The sequence below is a fragment of the Gobio gobio genome, assembly GCF_949357685.1.
Source record: "Gobio gobio genome assembly, chromosome: 12".
Taxonomy (NCBI): domain Eukaryota; kingdom Metazoa; phylum Chordata; class Actinopteri; order Cypriniformes; family Gobionidae; genus Gobio; species Gobio gobio.
The window spans coordinates 14,697,210-14,721,364 of NC_137105.1; the positions used below are offsets into that span (position 1 = coordinate 14,697,210).

At 37.1% G+C, this 24,155-nt stretch overlaps 1 protein-coding gene across 2 annotated transcripts in view; it reads right to left on the reverse strand.

Moving 5' to 3' along the window:
* Positions 1–24,155, reverse strand: part of ncoa1 (nuclear receptor coactivator 1) — a 94,176-nt gene that overhangs the window by 17,351 nt on the left and 52,670 nt on the right. The window contains exons 4-9 of one of the 2 annotated variants that reach the window (XM_079830462.1): positions 23,428–23,533; positions 18,103–18,269; positions 6,507–6,613; positions 6,132–6,309; positions 3,420–3,593; positions 2,712–2,810 (exon numbers count right to left, since the gene is read on the reverse strand). In XM_079830462.1, the coding sequence (XP_079686588.1) occupies positions 2,712–2,810; positions 3,420–3,593; positions 6,132–6,309; positions 6,507–6,613; positions 18,103–18,269; positions 23,428–23,525 (823 nt within the window). In that variant the 5' untranslated portion in view covers positions 23,526–23,533. Of the gene's footprint in view, positions 1–2,711; positions 2,811–3,413; positions 3,594–6,131; positions 6,310–6,506; positions 6,614–18,102; positions 18,270–23,427; positions 23,534–24,155 lie in introns of both variants that reach the window. The other variant, XM_079830461.1, reaches the window with a different exon arrangement.

The window sequence follows — 24,155 nt, forward strand, 5'->3', positions numbered from 1 at the left end:
TGTGCAAGAATAGAAAAAGCACATCGTTTCAGTTTCAGTCTACATGTTTGTTATTCTTCTCCTCCATGTTTGTTATTCTTCTCCTGTACTAAACTAAGCAAGACTTTTGAGGAACAAAGACACATCTGTATTTACACAGGAATGACAATCACAGGAAACATATGAGCTCAACGTACCTGTCACTTGTTGAAAAATATTTAAAAAATAGAGCGAAATTAAATGGAAGGTGATGTCTGGAGATTAAAGGAGTCATATGATGCTTTTTATTGTTTTCCTTTTCTGTATGCAATGTATCTGTTTGTGCATGGATACGATCTGCAAAGTTACAAAGCTCAGTCTCCCACAAAGCGCTTTATTCTATCTAACAGAGAGCAGTGATCCAGACCTGCCTAAAATGCCTTGATCGAAGTCAAGATATTACATCCACAAACATCCACGTCACAATGTGAAATATTACACAAAGAATTTGAAGATTTGAAGTGTTGTCGTCATGTCACGGAGACGCTGTGTTATGGATGTGAAAGCAAAACCGCTTTTGCTTCACTGTGAAATGTTCTGCTCAAGTTGTGCTGGCAAAGTTGGTTTTGACCAATAATCCTCATTTTCAAAATCCGACTGATATGGTAAAACCGTCAACTTTTACTTTGCTTACAAATTCTTTAGAAGCTGAAGATTATGGTAAGGGGCGTTACATTTCCGACACGTTTGAGGTGTTTGTCCAATCACAACGCACTTGGTCAGCTGGCCAATCAGAGTCATGTAGAATAGCGTGTTTCAGATAGACAGGGAAGAGAGGAGCTACAATAATGTACAATATGTGAAAAATGTTTTTTTTGAACATTAAACCATGTACTATTACACCGAATAATCAAAATAATGAACTTTTAAAATAGCATCATATGACCCCTTTAAAGGTGCAGTGTGTAATATTGATGAGGATCTATTAACAGAAATGCAATATAATATACATAACTATGTTTTCAGTGGTGTATAAAGACCTTGCATAACCGTTGCGTTTTTATTACCTTAGAATGAGCCATTTCAATCTACATGCACCGTAGGTCCCCTTACAGTGAAGTCATCATTTTGCACCGCCATGTTTCTACAGTAGCCCTAAACAGACAAACTGCTCTAAAGAGCGCTAGTCACTCTCTGCTGTATCAGACGATGACATCTTTGTCCTTTGTCGGCCACCGTAGCTTCTCTATGTGCTTTGAAAGGGAGCAACCTCACGACTAGATGCCGCTAAAATGTACACAGTGCACCTTTAAAAGTGTTTTTAATCAAAAACAAGATGCAAAAAAGAGTGAGACATACAGCAAAAGCATGAGACGGCCAAAAGCGTCCATCTAACATGTCCTGTGTGAATATGTTTGTCCATATTTGGTATCAGAAACCTTATTAGTATCTCTTACTAAATACAGATACTATTTATTTTCTTTCATCATTATTTTATTTAAACTAGTGCTGGGCATCGATTAAAAAAATTAACGAATTAATCACTTTTTTTCTGTAATTAATCGCGATTAATCGCATTTTTTTAATATTTTAAGTTTTTAATATTTTGATATTGTAATAATTTCAGTTACTCTCCAAATTAATGTATAAACAATTTAAAGACAGCATATTTTAAATATGTGTTGTAATTGCATCTTTTTATGCACCTGAAGTATCACTGATACTATATGAAACATTAATGACGTTACATTACAGTATAACTGAAAGCTCCCAATTTCAACATTTATTAGGCTTTAAAAAAAAAACTTTTAATTTAAGTGAACTTAAAACAATCTTTACATAAACCCAAAATAATAAATGTTATATTTACCCATGGCCTTCCCTGTTATACATATACAGAAATGTAATAGTTACCAAACACCTTTCTTACCTGCATAAATAATAAATGAAATATAGATGAATCATCATTAAAGCTACAATTTTCTCTGTTCCTGTTGTTCTTTGATGAACATTAATGACAGGCATCATCAGTGCTCCTGTCACTTTAAGAACGGCAGCGGATCTCACGCGCATCTCATTTCCTCACAACTCTTTAAGTTAATTTAAGACGTTATTTAACTAATTTAAGACTCCTAATATGAGAATACTCAAAAATCCTCTGTTTTATTGTTTGTTCAAGAGCAAAAGAGAACTCGATGTGAGCAGGAAACTGACGCGAGTCTATCTATGCGTCGAGTGTGTGTGTGTGTGTGTGTCCCTTGATTAGCTGACATGAGACGCATCCACACAGACAGGACACTGACACACACACACACACACACACACACACACACACACACACACACAGGACATTGGCATACAGCGCGTTCGCTTGTGTCTTGTCACGCTTGGAAGCATTTACATGAATAGGAGCGTGATGATCATGTAACGCTAAGCAAAAATGGATATAAAAACGGACGCTGCGTTATTTGCGTTAAATATTTTTAATGCGTTAAGCTGAAAAAATTAATCGCCCGCGTTAACGCGTTAATTTGCCCAGCCCTAATTTAAACAACAGCTTTTTCAACTACTGTTTTTCTGCTTTGCGATAGTTGTCTTATTTTTGATTTGCCAAAAAATGTAAATCAATAGTTTAGTCTTTGGTTTAACAGCTTATGACGATATTTTATGAAAATGAGACTAGTGTGTGTGTGTGTGTGTGTGTGTGTGTGTGTGTGTGTGTGTGTGTATGTGTATGTGTAATGAAACACTACCTGTAGGGTCCTGCTTGGTGATGAAGGACTCCGTACTGACAGTGATCTGAGGTGGACGGGGCATTCGGCATGCTATACAAATCAAACAGCTCTGCAGGTCTGTGGACAACATAGACATAGTCTGAACAAAGTGATCCCACCCTTAGCTATATGCAAACAATTTTTTTAAATTACGTCTGTACAGAACATAATTCGGTAACACTTTAGAATAATGGTCATTAGTTAACTACATTAGTTAACATAAACTAATAATGAACTGCGTTTATTAATCTTTGTTAATGTCAATTTCAACATTTACTAATGCTTTATTAAAATCTTGTTAACATTAGTTAATGCACTGTGAACTAACATGAACAAACCATGAACAGCTGGATTTATATTAACTAATGTTAACAAAGATGAACAAATACAGTAACAAATGTACTGCTCATGGTTAGTTCATGTTAGTTAATACATTAACTAATGTTAACTAATGACCATTATTCTAAAGTGTTACCCATAATTCAACATGATTAAATGAGAAAAATGCAAAATAGAAGCATTTTTATTAGTGGACTCAGACATTTGTACCCCAAAATAAAATAAAAACCTGATTTCAGATTTGAACACTGGAATGTCAATGACAGCTTCATCAGACTCCCTGCACTAAGCTAAATATTTATATGGGTATGACTTTATGAGTGTGTGTGTGTGTGGTCTCACCCTCACCCTCCTCCTGCACCGTTCTGGGCTGAGAGACCGTGAAGCACTGCATGAGCTCATACTGTTGTCGGGCCTCCTGGTTCTCTGCGTCCACCTCGTCTGGAGGCCTTTTCAGCAACCTGCAGTTAAATGTGTGGCTGTTCCTCCGGCCTTGCTCCTGAGGCCATGGCACACCGTTTACTGAAAACACACAGATGTGCAAGGTAAGTTAAGTGAGAGATAAAGACCACCAGTGGAGTGTAACTGAGTTCTGAAATGAAAGAGGTTGACCTCTAACGTTTGTGTTAGTATTTACAGTGAATGATTAACACAGAGCTCTAACTGCCTTTTGTTGTTTTCCCCACGAACCAGTAAAAAATAAACAGCGTGTACATACAGTGAAATCCCAACATCTTCCATATCTAAAAGTTAGAGGTGGCTGAAATGCAACTTTGTGCCCAATTGCCAGCCAGCATGGAAAGGTTCTTGGAACTCCAAAGATTACTGTTTGCTCCTCAACAGTGGCTTTTTTATAGATGGCACTTTTATTACAATTCATTTGTTTGACAGAAACTTTCCTTAAAAAGACTATCTGACCGAGTTCTTCTGTGCCTAAATCACTCACAAATCTTTTGATAGTTCAATAATCAATATTAGTTGTTTTCATGCCTTTCGCGAGACATTGCACCACTTCATGCTTTTAATCTTCGGAAAGATCTTCCTTCCCCTATTGCATGAGAACTGTGACTTGTTTAATAATGTGGAACAACCTCTTTAAGTAGGTTTTCCGGTTCCACTTTATTTTAAGGTGATGTAGTTACACTGTACTTGCACAAATAAGTACTAAGTAATATTAATTAACTACATGTACTTACTGTAGATTTACAGTTAGGGTTTGGTTACTGTTAGTTACTTGTAATTATGCATAATTTACTGTTATTACTATAGCAAGTACATGTAGTAACATGTAACTCAGTCACCTTAAAATACCTAAGAACCATTTACCGAAGAATACCTGGCAAAGTATATAACAAACCTGTCTGAGATTGATACCAGTAATCAAAAAATATATAGGAAAAAAAAAAGAAGCTTGCTTTGAAAAACTAAAATCTCAACGTTTATTGTACTAAAATCCTCTTGATATGTCACTTACATAACAATTTGGAACACAGTCAGTGTATATATAGTATGATATATTGCCAGCATTGACGATTTAAAGCTGTAATTGATGTTTACAACGCAACATTTGACCGGAATTACGGCTTGTTAGATCTAGCATTCTGCCAGCTTTGAATCAGACAGAGATAAAGTTGTGCTGCATAAGATAACATTTATTTGAATTAATAAATTATGGCATTTATTTGAATAAATTATCAATTAATCGAGAGAGAGAGAGAGAGAGAGAGAGAGAGAGAGAGAGAGAGAGAGAGAGAGAGAGAGAGTGAGATTCGTACCTGCGTCTGTTCAGCGCCGCTCTCTATTAAAAAAAACTGTCAGTTTAATTACTTCAAAATAACGATGTAACCCCCTCGTTGCTGAGAAATATAATTTAGCGATTCAGCAGCAAAGCTATTTTATTGCTAAAAGTCGCGAGGCAGTGTTGACAAGTTTCTGTGCTCCTGAATGCTTCTGTGTGTGCGCAGTGCGATCTCCACTCTCTGTGTGCAAGTGATGTGTGTGTGTGTGTGTGTGTGTGTGTTACAATGAAAACAGCGCATTAATATAGAAAAGTGATTAAACTGACTTGGACCTACCTGTGCATTAAACGGTTTTATTGCACACTTTCAAGCCTATCAAAATCAAGTATTCAGACAGATCATGGTATAAATCAATATATATTAGGGATGTCACGATACCAAAAATCTAGTAGTTGGTACCGATACCACCAAAAGAACAAAAGTATCACGAGGACATAATGGACGGAGACAATATACTGTTACACATCCTGTTAACATTCACATAACCAACGCGAATATTCGCCAAGATGGGCATTTTGACATAACTGTGTGTGTGTATTGGAACGTTTATGTGTAGGCTAATAAGCGGCGGAAAATCTGACACTCGTGCGAGAGGCAGCTATGTGTGTGTGCACTTTGGTTGAGCGCACACTGACTGAAGACAGCACGAGACTACTTTATAATTTAAAATCGCTTGAATTTTTAAAATGGCATGATATAAAACGATGTGCGCTAAAGTCTTGTATTGCACCGTGCATCTCGTTTACAGAGCAAAAGCAATGTGGATACTATGAATACTCTGGAACTTGAGCTTTGTCACATGATAACGTTTATGCAGTAGCAAAATCCGGAGTGAACTGACACTATTGCCAGTTTACGCAGCTTTTATTTCTACGAGAGCGTTATCATGCAACAGGAAGCTTATATTCCAGACTCTCGTTTGCCTGAGGATATGTATTTTAGGTAATATATGCTGTAAATAATGTTCAGTTTCTTGCACAGAAAAAACATTTACTTCATAAGACCTCAAAATATCGTACTGTACGTTTATTTTGTAATTGAGAGGAAAGTGTGCAGCAAATATTAAAATATTCTTCTAAGCACTGCTCTTAGAGGAGGGTTGGCGGCTTCGGGATGCTTGCTAACAGTATACCTCCGCTGAGGTATTTCAAACTTCTTTTTACACATATGTAAAGAACAAAAAAGAACTTCACCATGAGTATTTTGGGGCTTTTATCGATCATTCTGCTCTTACTGTTTCCGTCCTCACTGAGAGACTCACCAAGGCTCTTGGGTAGCAGGTTGCGCACAAACTCGTTGTGATCTCCCACATGAAGGATGCTGTAGACGCTGGAGGTCATCAGCTCTTCCTGGCTATAACCCAGATAACTGTTGACATTTTCAGACACAAACACAATGCGCCCCTCGCGGTTCACAACGAAAAAGAAGCCATCCAGGGCCTTGTGAAAACGGGCAGAGAACAGAGATAGAAGACAAAAATAAGATGTTTGTTGCACAAACCATTCCCGACCATAGGAAATGTGCCAGGCTCACATGAGGACAGGAAACAAATACAGGTCTACGGCAATACTCTAATATCGTACAACCTTAATTTCAGTCTTTTCTACAGAAAAACAGTCAGAAAAGTCCAACATACCTCCAAGAGGAGTGGCCCAAGGGCTTCCTTCTCCACCATGCCCTGACTGCTGGACGATATGTCACTCTTTTGCACCTCATCATCTGGAGACATCAGAGCTGCTTTCTCTGTGGGCACACAAATCCTTGATAAGTGATCCCAAAGTTACCTAAATTTGATTGCAAGAATATACATTACCATTCAAAAGTTTTTCATTTTTGAAAGAAATACGCAAATACTTTTATTCAGTTAGGATGCAGTAAATTAATCAAAGGATGCAGTAAATTAATCAAATGAGACAGTAAAGACATTTCAAATAAATGCCGTTGTGAGCTTTCTATTCATTAAAGAGTCCCGAGAAAAAAAAAGTATCATGGTTTCCACCAAAATAATAAATGGCACAATTGTTGAATCCTGAAAAAAATTCATCACAGTTATATTAATATAAAAAATATTAAGCAGCACAACTGCTTTGAACATTGATAATAAGAAATAGATGAACCATAGATGCACCATATCAGCATATTAGAATGATTTCTAATAATAATAATAATAAATCATTTGTTACATTTATATAGCGCTCTTCTAGGCCCTCAAAGCGCTTTACATAGAAGGGGGGAATCTCCTCAACCACCACCAACGCCCACCACACACCAGCTTATGGTGGAGAGGAGAGAGAGTGATGAAGCCAATGGTGTGTGTGTGTGTGTGTGTGTGTGTGTGTGTGTGTGTGTGTGTGTGTGTGTGTGTATATATATATATATATATGGGGATGATTGGGAGGCCATGATGGACAGAGGCCAAGCAAATTTGGCCAGGATGCCGGGGTTACACCCCTACTCTTTATCGAAGAACACCCTGGGATTTTTAATGACCACTGAGAGTCAGGACCTCAGTTCAACATCTCATCTGAAGGACAGTGTGCTTGTTACAGTATAGTGTCCCCATCACTATACTGGGGTGTTAGGACCCACACAGACCACAGGGTGAGCGCCCCCTGCTGCCCTCACTAACACCTCTACCAGCAGCAACCTAGTTTTCCCAGTTGGTCTCCCATCCAGGTACTGATCAGGCTCAACCCTGCTTAGCTACAGTGGGAAACCACTCTTACAGGGTGATACTTCTAATATTTCTTGACATCACATGAATAAATTACCTATAAAAATCCATTCAAATAGAAAACTACCCATATAAATATAAATAGTCATACCCATATAAATATTTTAAATTGTAAAAAAAACTCACAGTATTACTTTATTACTGTATTTTTGATAGAATAAATGCAGCATTAGAGACTTTGTTCTAAGACATAAAACAACCCTTAAACTTAGAAACCTAAACTTGAGTGGTAGTTTGGATTTATATGCACTTCCTGTTGGTACAGTGAAATGCACATAAACACTGTTTTGTGGCCTCGAATTTTGCTTCCTGGTTTGAGACCAGCAGGTTTTAGTTTGTGGTGTATTTAATCATAATCCACACCCTCCAAACAAAACATACGCATCCCCTATCTGTCAACCCCATCCTAGCTTTCTCTAATGTGTTAGTGCCTTTTATTCACACACAAAGAAACGTGCATCATTTCACTATTGTCCTCCTTCCTCTACTGGACTGGGTGGATGAAAGCTATGCAGCGGAAGCTTCTCTCAGACTAATGCGAGCGAAGTGATACTTTTGGACGGGAGCCAGCAGCAGTAAGTGCAGCGAGCACTCTTGAGAAACGCTTGAGACCAAAGAGTCACAATACGGTCACTCCCGTCCCAGTCAGACTCAAAGAGCTGATATAAAGTGTCAATAATTATTCTGCGGCCAAACTACTTAACCATCTTTCTCCTCTCGAGATCAAAGCTTCTGAAGGACCATATGAGAACACGACTCGGTCCAGCAGCTGGAGAGAAGAGAGGACGAGACTGTTTGTTTTGGGCTGCATTCTAAGTGAAGACTTCTTGAAGGAAAGGCTAAATTTAGATCAGAGCTTGAGCGCCGTATTTACACACATAATAGCAATGTAGCTCTCGCCGAGGAACTTCTGCAGGGCGCTCAACTCAGCGACGACATCAATCTGGTTTGTTTCGTTCTGAACTCTGGAACGCAAGAGTTTAAAATGAAGTCAGTCTGGAGGGAGAGGAGCAGGAGTTTTGGGTTGTTAGGCTAAAGTTTGGCTAATACATTGCAACTGAGAAGAGACGTACTGTAATCTGGTGATTGCCCATGTTTGTCGCGGCGGTGTGAATTGGCCTTAACATGAACGATACTCAAATCTTTCGGCTTGTTGGGAAGAGGTGTGTTACTGATTTTCTAATTAACCAGACTTCTCACACGGTGGACAGTAAAACACAATTGGAAAAAAATCCCAGTAAGCAACATTTCAGTGAAATTTGGCGACAAAAAAGGTCCATTGTTGATTGTCAATGGTGTAGAGATGAACGAAGCAAAGCACACATAGAAGGCTGCGTTTACACTTGGCATTAACATGTGACCTGTATCCGGATATTGTCCACATACACATTGAAAAGACAAGTGTAAACGTACTTCTGATCGAAATTTTACCAACGTGTCCTGGTCCAGAGGTAGTCGAGGATGCATTGTGATCGGATCTCAGTTAAAGCTAAATCCAGCCATCGTATCTTTAAAACAGTTTATTTAGACTTACATGATATTGTGCGTGTCATTTTTTCACTTTTAATTGTGCAACATTATCTGAAATAGGCAATTGCCTGTACAATCACAGTTATGAGATCTTAATAAAGAGCTGCACGCTGCTTTGCCAGAGGGATAATCGGAATACACTTTGTATGTTTTAAATGTTGTATGCTTTTATTGCTACAGAATGTTTAATAATCTCCCATTTCTGTCAATATAGTCATTGCACGCTATAACCTTAAACACAGATGATGTGATTTTTGTATGATCAACTCTAGAAGTATTCCTTCATTTAAACAACTTAATATGATCTAAGACTGGAGATTGCATCGGAAAGTAAAGCGAGTGAGTGAAAGCAATGGGAAATTAATCTGGTGTCGTATAGCCTTGTTTAGTTCTAATTAATGCTCTTTAATGTGATTGTGTTCTTTTATTTCTTTAATACAAAGGTGTTCAGATTCTGCCGTTTTCGATGTATTTACACATAGCCTACTATATAAATGCTTGTGCGATTGACTATCTTCATAATATCTTCATCATACAACTTTAATGTTGGGAAACTTAAATGAGTAGACTAAGAACTCAATTTGTGATTGATTGTACTTATGTTGTAGCCTGACAAGCCAGACCCACATCGAGATGTTGGGTCTGGGAAATCACCATTGGCAGGGCTCAATCCAAGGCACGGGATAAACGTTTGTCTTTCAAATTCCCTCTGCACGAAATAGGATAGCGCTACAACCAACCAGAACAACGAAGAAGCTGAAGCGGAGCTAGTTGATAGATTAAACTTTTGCCATATCTGGTCGGCAAAAGTCCGAACACATCTTCCTTTTTAAATAATTAATTCAATGCCGTTCTTTGTTCTTTTCTCAAAGAAAAGCTCAACTCCAAGTCTTCCAGAGTCGCGGCCAAAACCAATTCAAAAGACCACTGTTCGCCAGCTTTGTTTTCAAGTAGCACGCGGAACCGCAGCCACTCTGACATCATCACGATTGGCCTGACCAGAGTTTGGTTTTTCCAGCTCGCAAGCCAACAGAGAGTTGCTAGACACCCTGGCTGCAAATTATATTTGCTGCCGCTAGGGTGCATCTAGATTTCTAGTCTACTTATGTTGAATAAATCACAAAAATTCTGTGCTGTGTGCATTGCCATTAATATAGACTAAAGTGAAAGTTGTTTTACACTATGAAGCCATTTGAAGCGTCTGCCTTTCAAACGCGCCACAGGCCTAATTTAAATATTTAGCAGGAACAGAAATCAAACAGAAATCCAATTGGTTGTCCAGAAAGAGAGGCCACTTAATGTGAACAAATGTAAATGCCCTGTGCCCTGATTGGTCGATTGGATCATGTCATGGTTATTGTATGTTAATGCCAAGTGTAAACACAGCAGAAGTCTCTTTCAAAACAAGCAGTTTCCTGTTGGTTTAAACGGCGAATACTGTTGCAAAATCAGCACAGATTCCTGTTGAAACTGCTGGATTCTGCCTGTGAAAATTCGGTGAACAACGGTAAATGTGACTAGAACTTTGCATTGAAGGAGGGATCCAAGCCATATCTAAAGACCTGAAGATCACAGAAACTTAGGGTTGTGCTCTTCTGACTTGGATCAATGAGCGACCACCTAGAATACCATAGCAGGCCTATACCACAAAGCAACATGCTAAAAAGACACTGAAAACACCTTAGCAACCGCATATCAACAGTCGACAATCGCCTACAACACCTTAACATCATGGCACCACTAAAAATCTAGTCTATTATCGCAATTCTTTCTCAAACGATTCTGGATCAATTAAAAAATGTTTAGAAGCATTTAACGGCAGTTGCATAGCACAAAAAGGCTATTTTTACAACCAATCTAGGTTCTGCATCAAGAAATATATTTAAATGTATTCAAACAAAAAAAAAAACCTACATTGTGAGGTGCGTAAAGATTCTCCTCCTCCTAAATACATACTGTCAATTTAAATAAGAGTGGCAAAGTGAACAAATTTCTATTATTATGCACAGTCCTTAAAAAGAGCCGAATAATACTTCAAGTAATTTCACCCAGGCATTCAACTACACAACCATCAAACAAAGCTAATGGCTGCCGGTTTTCATGACCTTTGCCATGCGAATTGTGCTCTGACTTAATTTCTCAGGTTTCAAATTGAATCGGATTTTGATTTTTTTTCAAGTGCATTTGCTGAGGGGCTGGAATGTTAATGAAGTGCACTGTGCTCTATGAGAGCGTGGCTGAAATGCTAAAAATGTCTTTGATGTACCCTTCATCCAACTAAAAGTGACATTTGGTCCTAGTGTCCTCTTTCATATCATCTGGAAAACACATCGATAGTGTGCAAACATTTTCACACGCACACATACACAAGATCAATCTGAAGTAGCCTTCAGAACTTCAAAAATGTTGAAGTTGCAAACATTTCCATGACAGATGAGAAGAATTTACTGATGTTCTGAATTTATGCTGAATGTGTAGATCCTTGATGAGTATTTATGTCATGGTGACAGAATAAATCAAAATGGAAAAATGGCCTCCAAGACACATTACACACCTACTTTCGTCACCCCTTCCACTTAAAGTTTAGGTAAAGTAGTCCTGTCACGAAAATGTGTTTACCACGGTACAAACAGACACACTTCTACCACTGCATGGTATCATATGTCATACTGCCCAGCCCTTAAAGTGTCAAAAAAGACCTTTAGGTTATATTTCAGGTAAACATATTTTTAAAGCCTGATGATGGAACACCTCTGAAAGGTTAAGCTCAAGAGGTGAAAGTGTGTTCTTGTCTGACAACATTAACACCACCCCAAGCCAGAGATTGGAGAGGAGGGACGGCAAGTTCCTGTTTCTCTTTCTCGCAGGAAGAGAGGGGAAGCTGAGGTCTACGAGAGGCCCTCTCTTGCACAAGGTCAGGGGGCAGGGCAGCGTCGCCATTGGCTGCTCTCTCGCACGCCCCTGCGGCCCCCCTTTCCCTCGGGCTGAGAGCTCTGAATGAAAACAGAGAGGGCCAGCGCTCTAGGTGACAAACTGTAGAACTAGAGCAAGCGCATGAGTGAGATGACCCTATTGAAGGATGACAAGCACACACAAAAAAACATGGTTGTTAAAGTGAACCACATCAGCTTTTAAACATTATTCTATGCAGGAGCCCAAATATCAGTCCAAAGAGCAATTAATACTGAATGCTAGATGTTAGGGCTGTGTGTTATATGGAATATTCACCAAATAAAATAACTCCGTAGGTAATATAAAATTAACCAATATCATGAATATTCAAATAAGGGAGACATTTAAGTGTCTGTGACAACAGGTTTACGAATGCTTGTCATTACAAATCTACCTGACTGCATTAAAGCCTTGGCATGCTGTAATCATCTGTGCACAAAAATGTTGGAAATGATGCTAATGTGAAAAAGGGAAAATGCCATATCACCCTGCCCTTTCACAGGCGGTCACGCATCTTCATTTATAGTCATACAAACTGTTTACACTTCCTGCTTAAGCTATACATCTTCACCTATGCAACACAATTTAACCCATTTCCCGCCACTTCAAATAGCTGATCATAATAACGCATTTCCTCCTACAGCGCATACGTGCCAGATATAGCAGAGCGGTTCCAGCAACTATCTGTCAAGTGCCATTTTAAAGGATTATGGTGTATACATTACAGTCCTGCAAAGAATCCAGAGACCGCTTAAAATGTTTGTGCTAGCCAGTGCCTGCCCACCTAATTCGCAGACCCCACAACCTTCAAGACGTTGATGAATTTTTAGATCTTCGGATAAACATCCTCTCGTGGCCTCTTTGCATAAGTGATATTCACTATTCCAGGGGCTCCTTAGTTAGCCATGCCAACGAAACCCTTTTTAAGGCCTGCAAATCATGAGATGACATGTTTACCGCTGTCAAAATGAAGAATGACGGGCCGTATGTTCTGAATTACTTCCAAGTGTGAGATAACGGGGTGATTTGGAACTAGCTGACATGCTTTGTTCACACTTCAATTCACTTTCAAGTTCTCAAGGTTCCTCTCATTGGGAAATAAAGACAACAACAAGTCATTTCTTGAAGCAAATGTAAATATTGTCAAGTTTCATGTACTGGGCTACGCCAATGAAATGAATACTACATTGGTTTTGCTTTAAGGTCAACCATAAATAATCTCCTTACAAATGAAACGATCGATGATAAGGAAATGAGCTTGGGTCACAAGGGCTTTACTCAACTCAAGGTCTCATCGGTAGTTCTTAGAAAATATTTAACCATTGAGAGGACTTGGCATGAAACAAACCAGACTTTTTCTCTGAGAACTAATAATATCCATATTTTATATAGATTTGAAAAGCAAGACAACGGACATGTGTTTAATAATAAGAAATTAATTGAACTATTGATGCAATAAAATCCTGTCAATCCTTCATTTAGTCCTTTATGACTGCATGCTTTATGGCATTGATAAATGCATATTCCCGGAAAAAAATGATTTACCTACCAAGTGGACTTAACATAATCTATAGTCTTATAAAGCCAAAATACATCACTGCAGATCTGTCTTTAAACATAACACAGACATCTAGCTTTGATAAGAGCTAACATCCCCTAATGATTGGTCAACACTAGACTGGACAAAGATCCAAAATGTCTACAAATTGCTACAAAGTTCCTATGACGATGATAATGGTTTTATTTTTGGGTCTACTCTAGATCTGTAAGAGGCACACCGCCATTCAAAAGTTTTATGTTTTATTTTAAGTGCTTTATAGCCGAATTAAACTAATTAAATGTAATCAATAATAATCTTTCCAATGGTAGTAAATGACACAATGACACCATTTTCTTTTTTAGAGCTGCTTTACAACAATGTTTGCGTCATTGAATCATTATTTTGCTGTTTAACCCTGTAAAGCTGATTGGAAGAAAACATTTTTTTAGAAAGTGCTATAAAAAATGGTGACTTGACTATTAGGCTCAGGCTGCATTAATTTCAGTAATAACTAGTGCCGTCAAATAGATTAATCACATCCAAAAATAAAAGTTTGTGTTTACATAATATATGTGTGTGTACTGTGTATAATTATTATGTATATATGTACATACACATGTATGTTTAAGAAAAATGTGTGATATTTATAAATTATATAAATGATATAAATATAAATACAGTATGCACATGAATGAATGAGTGTGTATTTTTACACATAATAATTATACACAGTACACACACATATATTATCACCTTCATTTATATAGTGCTTTTGCAACACAGATTGCTTCAAAGCAGCTTTACAGTAATGATAGGAAATTTATTTAGTTTTTGTTCATTCTGTAAACACAAACTTTTATTTTGGATGCGATTATTCATGATTAATCAATTTGACAGCACTAGAAAGAAAAAAAAACAGTAAAAATGGTAACATTGTAAAATATTATTACAATTTAAAAGAACTGCTTTCTATTTTAATATATTTTAGAATATGATGTATTCCAGCTATTTTTCAGCAATCATTACTCCAGTCTTCTGTCAGTGTCACATGATCCTTCAGAAATCATTCTGATATGCTGGTGCTCAAGAAACATTTCTTATTATTAATGTTGAAAACAGGTGTGCCGCTTAATATTTTTATGGAAACTGTGATTCATTTTTTTGGTGATAGGATTTTTTGACACAGAAACGGGGCAAGAACAGCATTTATTTAAATTAAAAAAAATTGTAACCCTATAAATAGGGTTGGATACCAAAACTATTTAACCTACAGTATATAACTGGTATGTAACCGGACTGAATCAGAGCGCAGATTTCGGTGCCACTTAAATTCAAACGTGCTTTTGAGAGACAGACACGCTCAGCGCTTGTCACATATCACAACTATTCAGTGTTTTCAACCACATTGTGTTTATGTTCAAGACATTTAAATGCACATAAGCACTAGCAAAAAACACACACTGATTTCTATGGAAGCGGCAATAACAATCCTTTCAGACAATTATAATTTGACTACTTGTTTTATTCATATCAGATACACATTATATAGTTAATTATATAGTTTACTCTATTCTTCCCCCAGTTCAGCGGTCACTTACTTTCATGCATTTTGTGAGACGAGGATGAATTTACGTGATGTAAATCTGACAGATCCGATTCTCTGAAGCGCAAATTAGCATTGTGCATTATAGATCAACTAACACACATTCACTCACACATATTTGAAAATCAGAATATCAGATAGTTCATGACATAGTTAACAAGTTTGTGAATATTTTGAATAAAAAATAAAAAGCTGAGCTGTCATACAGCACTATTGCGGCATAAGGCGAAACAATAAGACGATGCGTTCTAAAACAATAAGATGATGCGTTCTAAAATATTTAGCCAGAGAATATGGTCATATTTCAGAATAAAGCTGAACCTTGAAGCTGGTTTGTAGCATACCAAGAATACCGACTACTTTGCTGTTATTAGTACTGTAACTGTTATTTAGTGTTAAATTAGGCCTATTGTAGTTGTGGCTTAGGTTTTGTATCTATTTATATTTATATATTTAAGTATACTTTAAACTTTGAATAAAATTTTCAATTTAAAGAATTTTTTAATTTCTTTCAAATCAATTGAATGCATCTTTGTATAATAAAAGTAATATTTTTTTTAAAAACATTACTGAACTTAAACTTTGGAATGGTATACAGGAAGTCGACATCCCAGCAGAACTTCAAAAAAGTGTCTCTTGGACATAATATGTTCTCTCTTCGTTTTATGGCTTTGTCTGAGAGCTCTGTCCAGTTACTGATTAAAACAAACCAAAAAGGCAAGCAAATAATCACATCCTCTGGGCCCCCCAAAAATATCTCACTAAAAGCCCTGCGCAACCAATTTAGAACGAAAGAATGACGAGAGAACGATGTCGTTCTCACCACTGTGATTTACAGCCAGTCCAACAACCAGATTAAAACCTTTTGTTGTGTGTTTCATATGTCAGTTTATTTCCCTCATTTATCTTTAAGATGACTGAAGGAACACAAGTTCTAATCAGATTAGGGATGTCAACAAACCAAACATCCTAAGTGCTATATGCACTAACAGGGTTTTTCCCGGGTCAAAAATTGTCCTCTGTGGTGGCAAAAAACACGGTCATCCACACACGGTACAAAGTACCCTTCTCATGTGAGTGAGCCTAGTACTAACAATAAATCCAACAGTTTCTAATATTAACCTTTAACAATTATCCTATTTAATCATGGAATAAAAAAATAACTGTCAGGACAGCTCAAAAGACAAAGTGCTTAATAGGGCTGCTCGGTTATGGCAAAAATCATAATCACGATTATTTTGCTCAATATTGAATAATATGTTAACTAACTTAGCTAAGCAAAAGGTCCTCAAAACGGTTACAAAAGACAAGTAAACAGTCAGCAATACAATAAGAACAAACAAAAATGGACAAATAAATACAACAGAACAAAAATACAAATTAAATTTAAGTTTTTCAGGAAAATATACTAACAATGGTATTCAGATAAATAATAGCCTTCAACAGAAATTGAATAGAGTAATCAAATGTAAAAGTGTTCACTGTATCCATTAAATATAGATTAATATTCATAAAATTAAGGTTGAACCACTGTAGTCGCATTGACTATTTTAACAATGTCTTTACTACCTTTCTGGTCCTTGAGAGTGGTAATTCATTTGCTGTCTACATGGGGTCAGAAAGCTCTCGGATTTCAACAAATATATCTTAATTTGTGTTCCAAAGATGAACGAAGGTCTTACGGTTTTAGAACGATATGAGGGTGGGTAATTACTAATTAATGACAGAATTTTTGGGTGAACTAACCCTTTAACATTAATGACACAGGCTAAAGCTGTAAAATTGGGATGCTGTCGCTTTAAGACCGAATGCACAGATCCAATATATCGTTACACACGTGTTTTCTTTCTCAGTGTTCAAAATTCACTTGAGACACAACCAACTGTGTTTACGAGGATACTTACCAAAATTGCATTTTGACATTTATGTGTGCAGGCTATTTGACAGTTTGACTAATCCGAAGCCCGCCATATACTTTGCTTATGCACGTTCCGCACCATCTCGGAGCATGCGCTCTTTCGCAGCTTAATTTGTTTTATTGACAGTCCTGGCAGTTTAGCAACAGTAGACTGCATTTTACAACACTCACTTATTCGACTGATTTGGATGTTAAGTTTGGCTTAGGGAGAAACAAAATTATTATTTTTATCATTTAATTATTTTGCATTTACACTCCAAGACTTACTGCACAGATCATTTGCCATACATTATCAGATTGTTTGGTTCTGTCCATTGCTATGGTTATCACGGTCAATCGGATTCAATTGCGCATAATATGCTTGTCAATCCAGAAACTTTGCAATGTGTAGTAAGCAGCATGAAAAATGTATTCTATATACAGAAAGCGAGGAAAGATTGTTGCCATTATAATCAATGAAGCTGTCAATTACAATGTGAGGTACACAAAGCTTCACTCTTGCGAAAACTCCTGTTATAATCAAAAAAGCCGTCTACACGGTGCGATGAATCTCTTATTTACATAATGTTTATGCTTTGTTGGTTATAATAAAGGGATGGGATTTTGGCCGGTGTTGAGCGGATTCTGACTAACTTAAAAACATCTGATTGGCCATTGTGTTTCCACTCGCAACAGATACGTCAGTGATTGTCTACAAAGCTCAACACTGCAAAAAAACATTGTAAATAGAAACCTTTCTTCACAGGAAAGTTTTAAAGCAGACGATGATCAGCAGGTACCAGTACTGCAGAACAGCACATTGAATATTTTTAATGCATGAACATTTTTGCAGTCAACTGAACTGTCAAAATCATCTCCAGTGTCAATTTCCTGTCTGTACTGTGAAGTGAATGGAAATACTTGTACACAGCCTACGCAGAGCCTCAAAGGAAAAGCACGGACACCGTCTACTCACCCTGCTCGCGCCGTTTGATCTGCTGGATCTGGTCCACGGTGCTCTTTAAGATGTGGCATTTGTCCGGCTTCACATTCAAGCTAGCAATGTCGCTCATGTTGGCCGATAGTAACTCAGCCAGTTCGTCAATGTAGCGGCATTCCAGCTCCCGCCGACGCTTCTCCACACTACCATACACACAAACAGGAAATGCACATCATTTTAATTTAAGAATCTAAGCAGTGAAAGTCTAAAGCACTGTACCTTACAATGTAAATGAAATGATGAAATATACATAAGGTGTTATCTATTAAAAATAAATGACTAAGTAGGATATAAAACAATAAATTAATACTTTACTTTTACTAAGGACGCACTAAGCACACTTTTTTTCTTAATATTTTTGTGTAAACCATATATATATATATACACTATGGTTTCCACAAAAATATTAAGCAGCACAAAAAAAAGAAAATTCAGCTCTGTCATCACAGGCATAGCCCAAATAACATTTTAAATTGTATTCGAATAGAAAAACAGTTATTTTAAATTATAATATTTCACAATATTACTTTTTTACTGTATTTTATCAAATAAATAAAAAACATTAAAAAAAAAAACTTACCAACCCCGAACTTAACAATAGTGTCAATTTAGCATATTTAAAATGTAAATATACAATATTTTAATATATAATATTTTCTATACTTTTATAATAATTGATTAATATTTATTTATATTAGTGGTGTCAAACGATTAATCGCATCCAAAATAAAAGTTTGTGTTTACATTATATATGTGTGTGTACTGTGTATAATTATAAATACACACACATGGATATATTTAAGAAACATTTGCTATATTTATAAATAAAATATTTATATTTAGATATAATATAAATGATATCAATATATATACACAGTATATACATGCAAATATTTCTTAAATATATACATGTATGTGTGTGTATTCAAATATACATAGTAAGTACACACAGTACACACACACATATTAGTAAACACACACTTTTATTTAGGATGTGATTAATCACGATTAATCATTTGACAGCACTGATTTAAATATTAAATATATAATTAATATGGGGAGGGGAGATAAATATATAAACAAAAATGAACTATATATGGTTCAAAACAATCAAAATCATACGAATCATCTTCTTAGTAGAAAACTACTGAAATGCTCATTTCAAAACACAAAACTTAAAGTGTCTAATTGGCTCTCCCTTCCTTTGCTGGCACATGAGCAATCAACTGCACTTGGAAGGATGAAAAATAAACAAAAGAAAAAAGCCAGCCTGCTGCTGGTCTATGTTATGATGTTTTTGAGACAAAGCCTTGAAGTGGTAAAGTTTGGCACAGAGACTGAGTGGGCATTCTGCAAGGACTTGGGGTCTGAATAATTCATGATGCTCAGAGAGCACTATGATCACAAACAGCCCCTGAACCCCGTCTTTAGTGGCCTCAGCGTTCTGCCACCTGATAGAGGCAGAGGATTCTGCAGTTAAAAGGAAGAATTCCGGGCCGAGAGGAGACTATAGGTGCACTCAAGGACAAACTGTGGGTGGCCTGGAACCAGAGCGAGGCTAAAACACACACTTTTACACAGATGCATCATTGTAGAGCTAATAAGGGTCGGGGCGCATACAGTCCTTGCACTAGAAGGCATTCTTCAAAGGCTTAAGCTGCACATGGGTTATCAAGCTGAGAAGAGAGACAGAAAGAGAGAAAGGCTGAATAGGAGCGAAAGACAGATGGTCAGGGGCTACGGTGAAGTAATGTTAGATATCAATGGAATGCAAAGGCTTCAGATCTGAGTCCATTTATCATCCAGTCAAAAACAAGAGTGCAATAATTGCGTGCACTGTGCAACTGAAAAGATTTCACAAAAATGCACGGATTCTAAAGACGCAGAATAGGGGAGTTTCAGTGGCCAGTGTTTATTCGACAACAATCCCTGCTCAACTGGCTAACGCATACTGAGTTTAGGACAGCACAAGTGTTTTCAACATGGATAATAATAATAAGAAATGTTTCTTGAGCACCAAATTAGCATAATAAAAGGATTTCTGTAGGACATGTGACACTGAAGACTGGAGTAATGATGCTGAAAATTCAGCTTGGCCAACACAGGAATAAATTACATTTTAAAATATATTAAAACAGTTGTTTTAAATTGTAATATTATTTCACAATATTACTGTTTCACAGTATTTTTGATCAAATAAATGCAGCCTTGGTGAGCATACAAGATGCATAAAATCGTGCTGACCCCCAAACTTTTGAGCGGTAGTGTATACGTAAATTGAAAATATATATACTTATATACTTCAAGCAGAATTTAAGAAAGAACTGGTGTAACAATTTCTAAAGGAATTAGGCCAAAACACAAGTTTTGTGTTCGTTTGTGGTCAAAAAAAGAAAAGTTTTGCTATGGCTGATAAACACCTTCGAACTATCATTGGCGATTACATAATAGGTCGGTTTCCTTTGAGGCTCCGCCTTCTCTGATGTGGAAATCTTTGGCTAATTTCTTCATTTCAGTCCATCAAGGTCAGAAATTTGTGAGTAAAATCATGAATACACAGAAATTGAAATTTTTTCATGTTTAAAGGTGTAGTAAGCGATTTTTTAAAAACGCTGTTGAAAGTGGATCGGAGAGAGCACCACAACAAACTTGTAGCCAATCAGCAATAGGGGTGTGTCCACTCATGATGGGAGAGGAGAGAGAGGGAGATTTGAAGAAAGAGTTTAGAAAGAGAGATGGCTGAGAGACATTACAAAAGAGAAAAGCTCAGAGGAATATCACTGGAAAAAGAAGGGTTATGATCAGGTAAGAGCTTTACGACCCACGTTAATATTAGAAAAGTTCAGCGCTGGAGAGACCTAAGCGGGAAGGCCTGAAAACGAACGCAGAGGTTGTGTTGTTTCTGCTTCATACGCGAGAAACAATGGTTTTGGGTGTCATGTCAGGAGCTGGTGTGCTAATGGCGACTAACAACAGACTCTTACTATATACTCTTGTGTCCTTTAGGTACATTTTGTTGTTCTTCCTTGTCGTTTGTTCGTCTCCTTTGCTTTATTTTTCGAAGCATTATTTAGCTTTACTTCTGCTATGATAAGAGAGACATGCGTGTTTATGCATTTTGGGGGCGGATTTTGAGAAAATCGCATACTGCACCTTTGCAGCTTGCTTTTAAATCATCTATTGTATAATGTTATCTAAATAAATGTGATATGATTTTACTGGAGCGCCAAATTGCAGAGCTCGTGCAAACATCCACATGGCTATGTTCAGATATTTTTTTTTAACAGCTGTCATTTAAGTTGTCATTTTGTATTTATTTTGTTGTTGAGAGGAAAGCGCAACAAACATTTACATATTCATCTGAACGCCGTTTTCAGTAGTCTGGCCGGCGTCGGGATGGTCGCAAAAATTATACCACTGCTCACATATTTCAAACAAAAGCGAAGAAAACAATAAAATATTAAAATTAAAAAAATGTTGAGATTATATATATATATATATATATATATATATATATACACATACACGTGTGATCCATGCTGGCAAAAGAAGTCGTAATGTGCATGGGATAATTTAGAGCTATAGGCAAAACAAATGAAAAATTATGATTTTGAGGTTTTCACAAAAATTACTTCATTAAGCCCTCGTCTAGCGATCCCAATGCTCCAAATAGCAATTAAACATCTAAAAGCATCTTTATTTCTACGTTCTCTGAGAGACGACGGACCTTTGCTTTGTCCATGAAAACAATCTTACTCACGCTGACAGACACATCCGACGCGTGCGCAATAGGACGCCTCAGAATTACAGTATTTCAAAATATGTGTCATGGCGAGTATTCACACAAACATTATCGGTTATGTCTTATGTGAATGTTTGGTTAAATGTTGGGGAAAAACATCTGATGTGTTACATTATAAAACATCCGTGCGGTACAGTAGGTCTTAATATATAGGCTGTCTGTTTCATTAATGTTAAACAAACAATTGTGGTATCATGGGGATTTTTTTTTTGGATATATATTTTACCTATAGATATTTGGTTTTGACTTGGTGTGTGTCGAATTTAGTGTTATTACCAGAGATTTTAAGGTATGGTTGCTAGGTGATTTTGTTTTGGAACCTTCAGAAATCTTTAACTTTAGAAATCTTTTCAGAAATCTTGAAAAAATGTACTTTGCTGACTATATTGACTTCAAATAGGTGTAGTTTTTTTTATCTCATTCCAACAAATCATACATTATTTTGTAGGGGTTTTTGTTTTTTTGAGAAGAACAACTCGTTTTTGAAAATTCTCTCATTCCGACTCATTTTGCAAGCACGGGTCACATATATTAATTCATATATGTACACAATAATATATTATATTAACAAGTATTTATTAATTTATTTGTATTATATATTTAAATAATTCATATATTTATTTATCAAGTGCAAGAATCAACAACTAAGAATAAATAAACAAACAAGCAAGCAAACAAACAAACATGGCTATATCTGCCTGGTTCATAACAAATTAAAATAACATGGATCATAAGCATAGTAGAAAATTAACGAATTAATGAATGCTAATTTCAATACACAAATCTTGAAAGAGACTAACAATCAGCTCTCCCTTCCTCCAGCGTGACCAACGGCTGGCGTACGTGTGCGAGGATGGAGGAAAGTGCTTATCTGTTGTGCAGCTTCTGGGTGAGCGAGTGCATGTACATACGAATGACTTGCAAGTGTGAGCGCATGTTACCATGTGTGTGTGTGTGTGTGGGAGAAGACAGCAGAGAAAGTAGGTCAGCGGCTTGCCAAGGTTGTGCGCAGGCGCGCTACATACACAGGTCAGGGCGCTGTGTGGGGTTGCTGTAGAAACAGGCAGTTACATCAGCCCCACCAAGGCCCTATGGAAGAGTATCACTCAGCCAGAAAGACCTGTTCTCCTCCAACCAATTCTGACACAAGGAAACCTTAAAAAAAAGCTATGTTACACCTAAAAACAATCCACTGTTGGACCTATATCATGCATCGTTCATGACCGGTAAAGAACTGTTGTGTGCACAGGGACTGGGGTTTGATTCTGGTCTGGGCTATGATCACATTCCCCATCCCACTGTCCTTTCAAACATTGGCAAAGGCAAATAAAACTTTGGGGGTGGAAAAAATAATACTTCCTGTCACACCTTGACGGCATTGTCAGTAGCCTAATTGTATGTCATTGTATTACATAAACAACATAATTGCTAAGATCTAATAAAATACTCACTAGTAAAGTGAACTGAAAGAAAGACTGAAAGTTGATCTCATACTTCACCTGGGACCAGAGGTATCACATGGAGAGCCCTTCCTCTTCCGTGACTCTGGGGTGTTGGGGTCAAGGGCATTTTCCCCTGCAGCACTCATTTTGAGCATATGCACACCTGCAAAACATGGGAGTCACATGTCAGCCGACAGAGTCAAACTTGAAGGAACATTCTACTATAGCCGCGTTTCCTCCGCAGAAACTTTCCCCAGGAACTAGGTACTTTGGGGTGGTACTCGAACTGTTTTGACCTCAGGAACCAGGGTCTAAATGAAGTTCCAGGTAAATATTTCCCCCTCCAAACAGCTCCCAGGGTAGTACTTTTTCAAAGTTCGGGAACTTTCGGGGGTGGGACTTGGCGCTGAAAATGCTGATTGGTTGAACTCACGCAGAATTTTATTTCAACTGGCATTTTTAAAAGTCTTTTGCGAGGTTCGTTCGTTCTGCGATCAGTAAATATCAGTCTTGCTCTTTCTGTCTGATAGCGCGCGTTCGTCTCAGCCATCTCACGGTCAATGTCCGTAATAGCTGATAATAACATGCGTTGTCTTATTTTAAATCTAGCTTTACGAGCTTTCAGAATACGCTTTAGGATCAGTTAGGGCTGAACGATATGGACAAAATTTCTCGATTTTCATGCCAGATATCTCGATATCGATACAATACTATATGACTACGTGTTCGGTGAAAACCAGAATCTGAATTAAAATGTGTTTGATTTAAGCCTACATTTCAAAAAT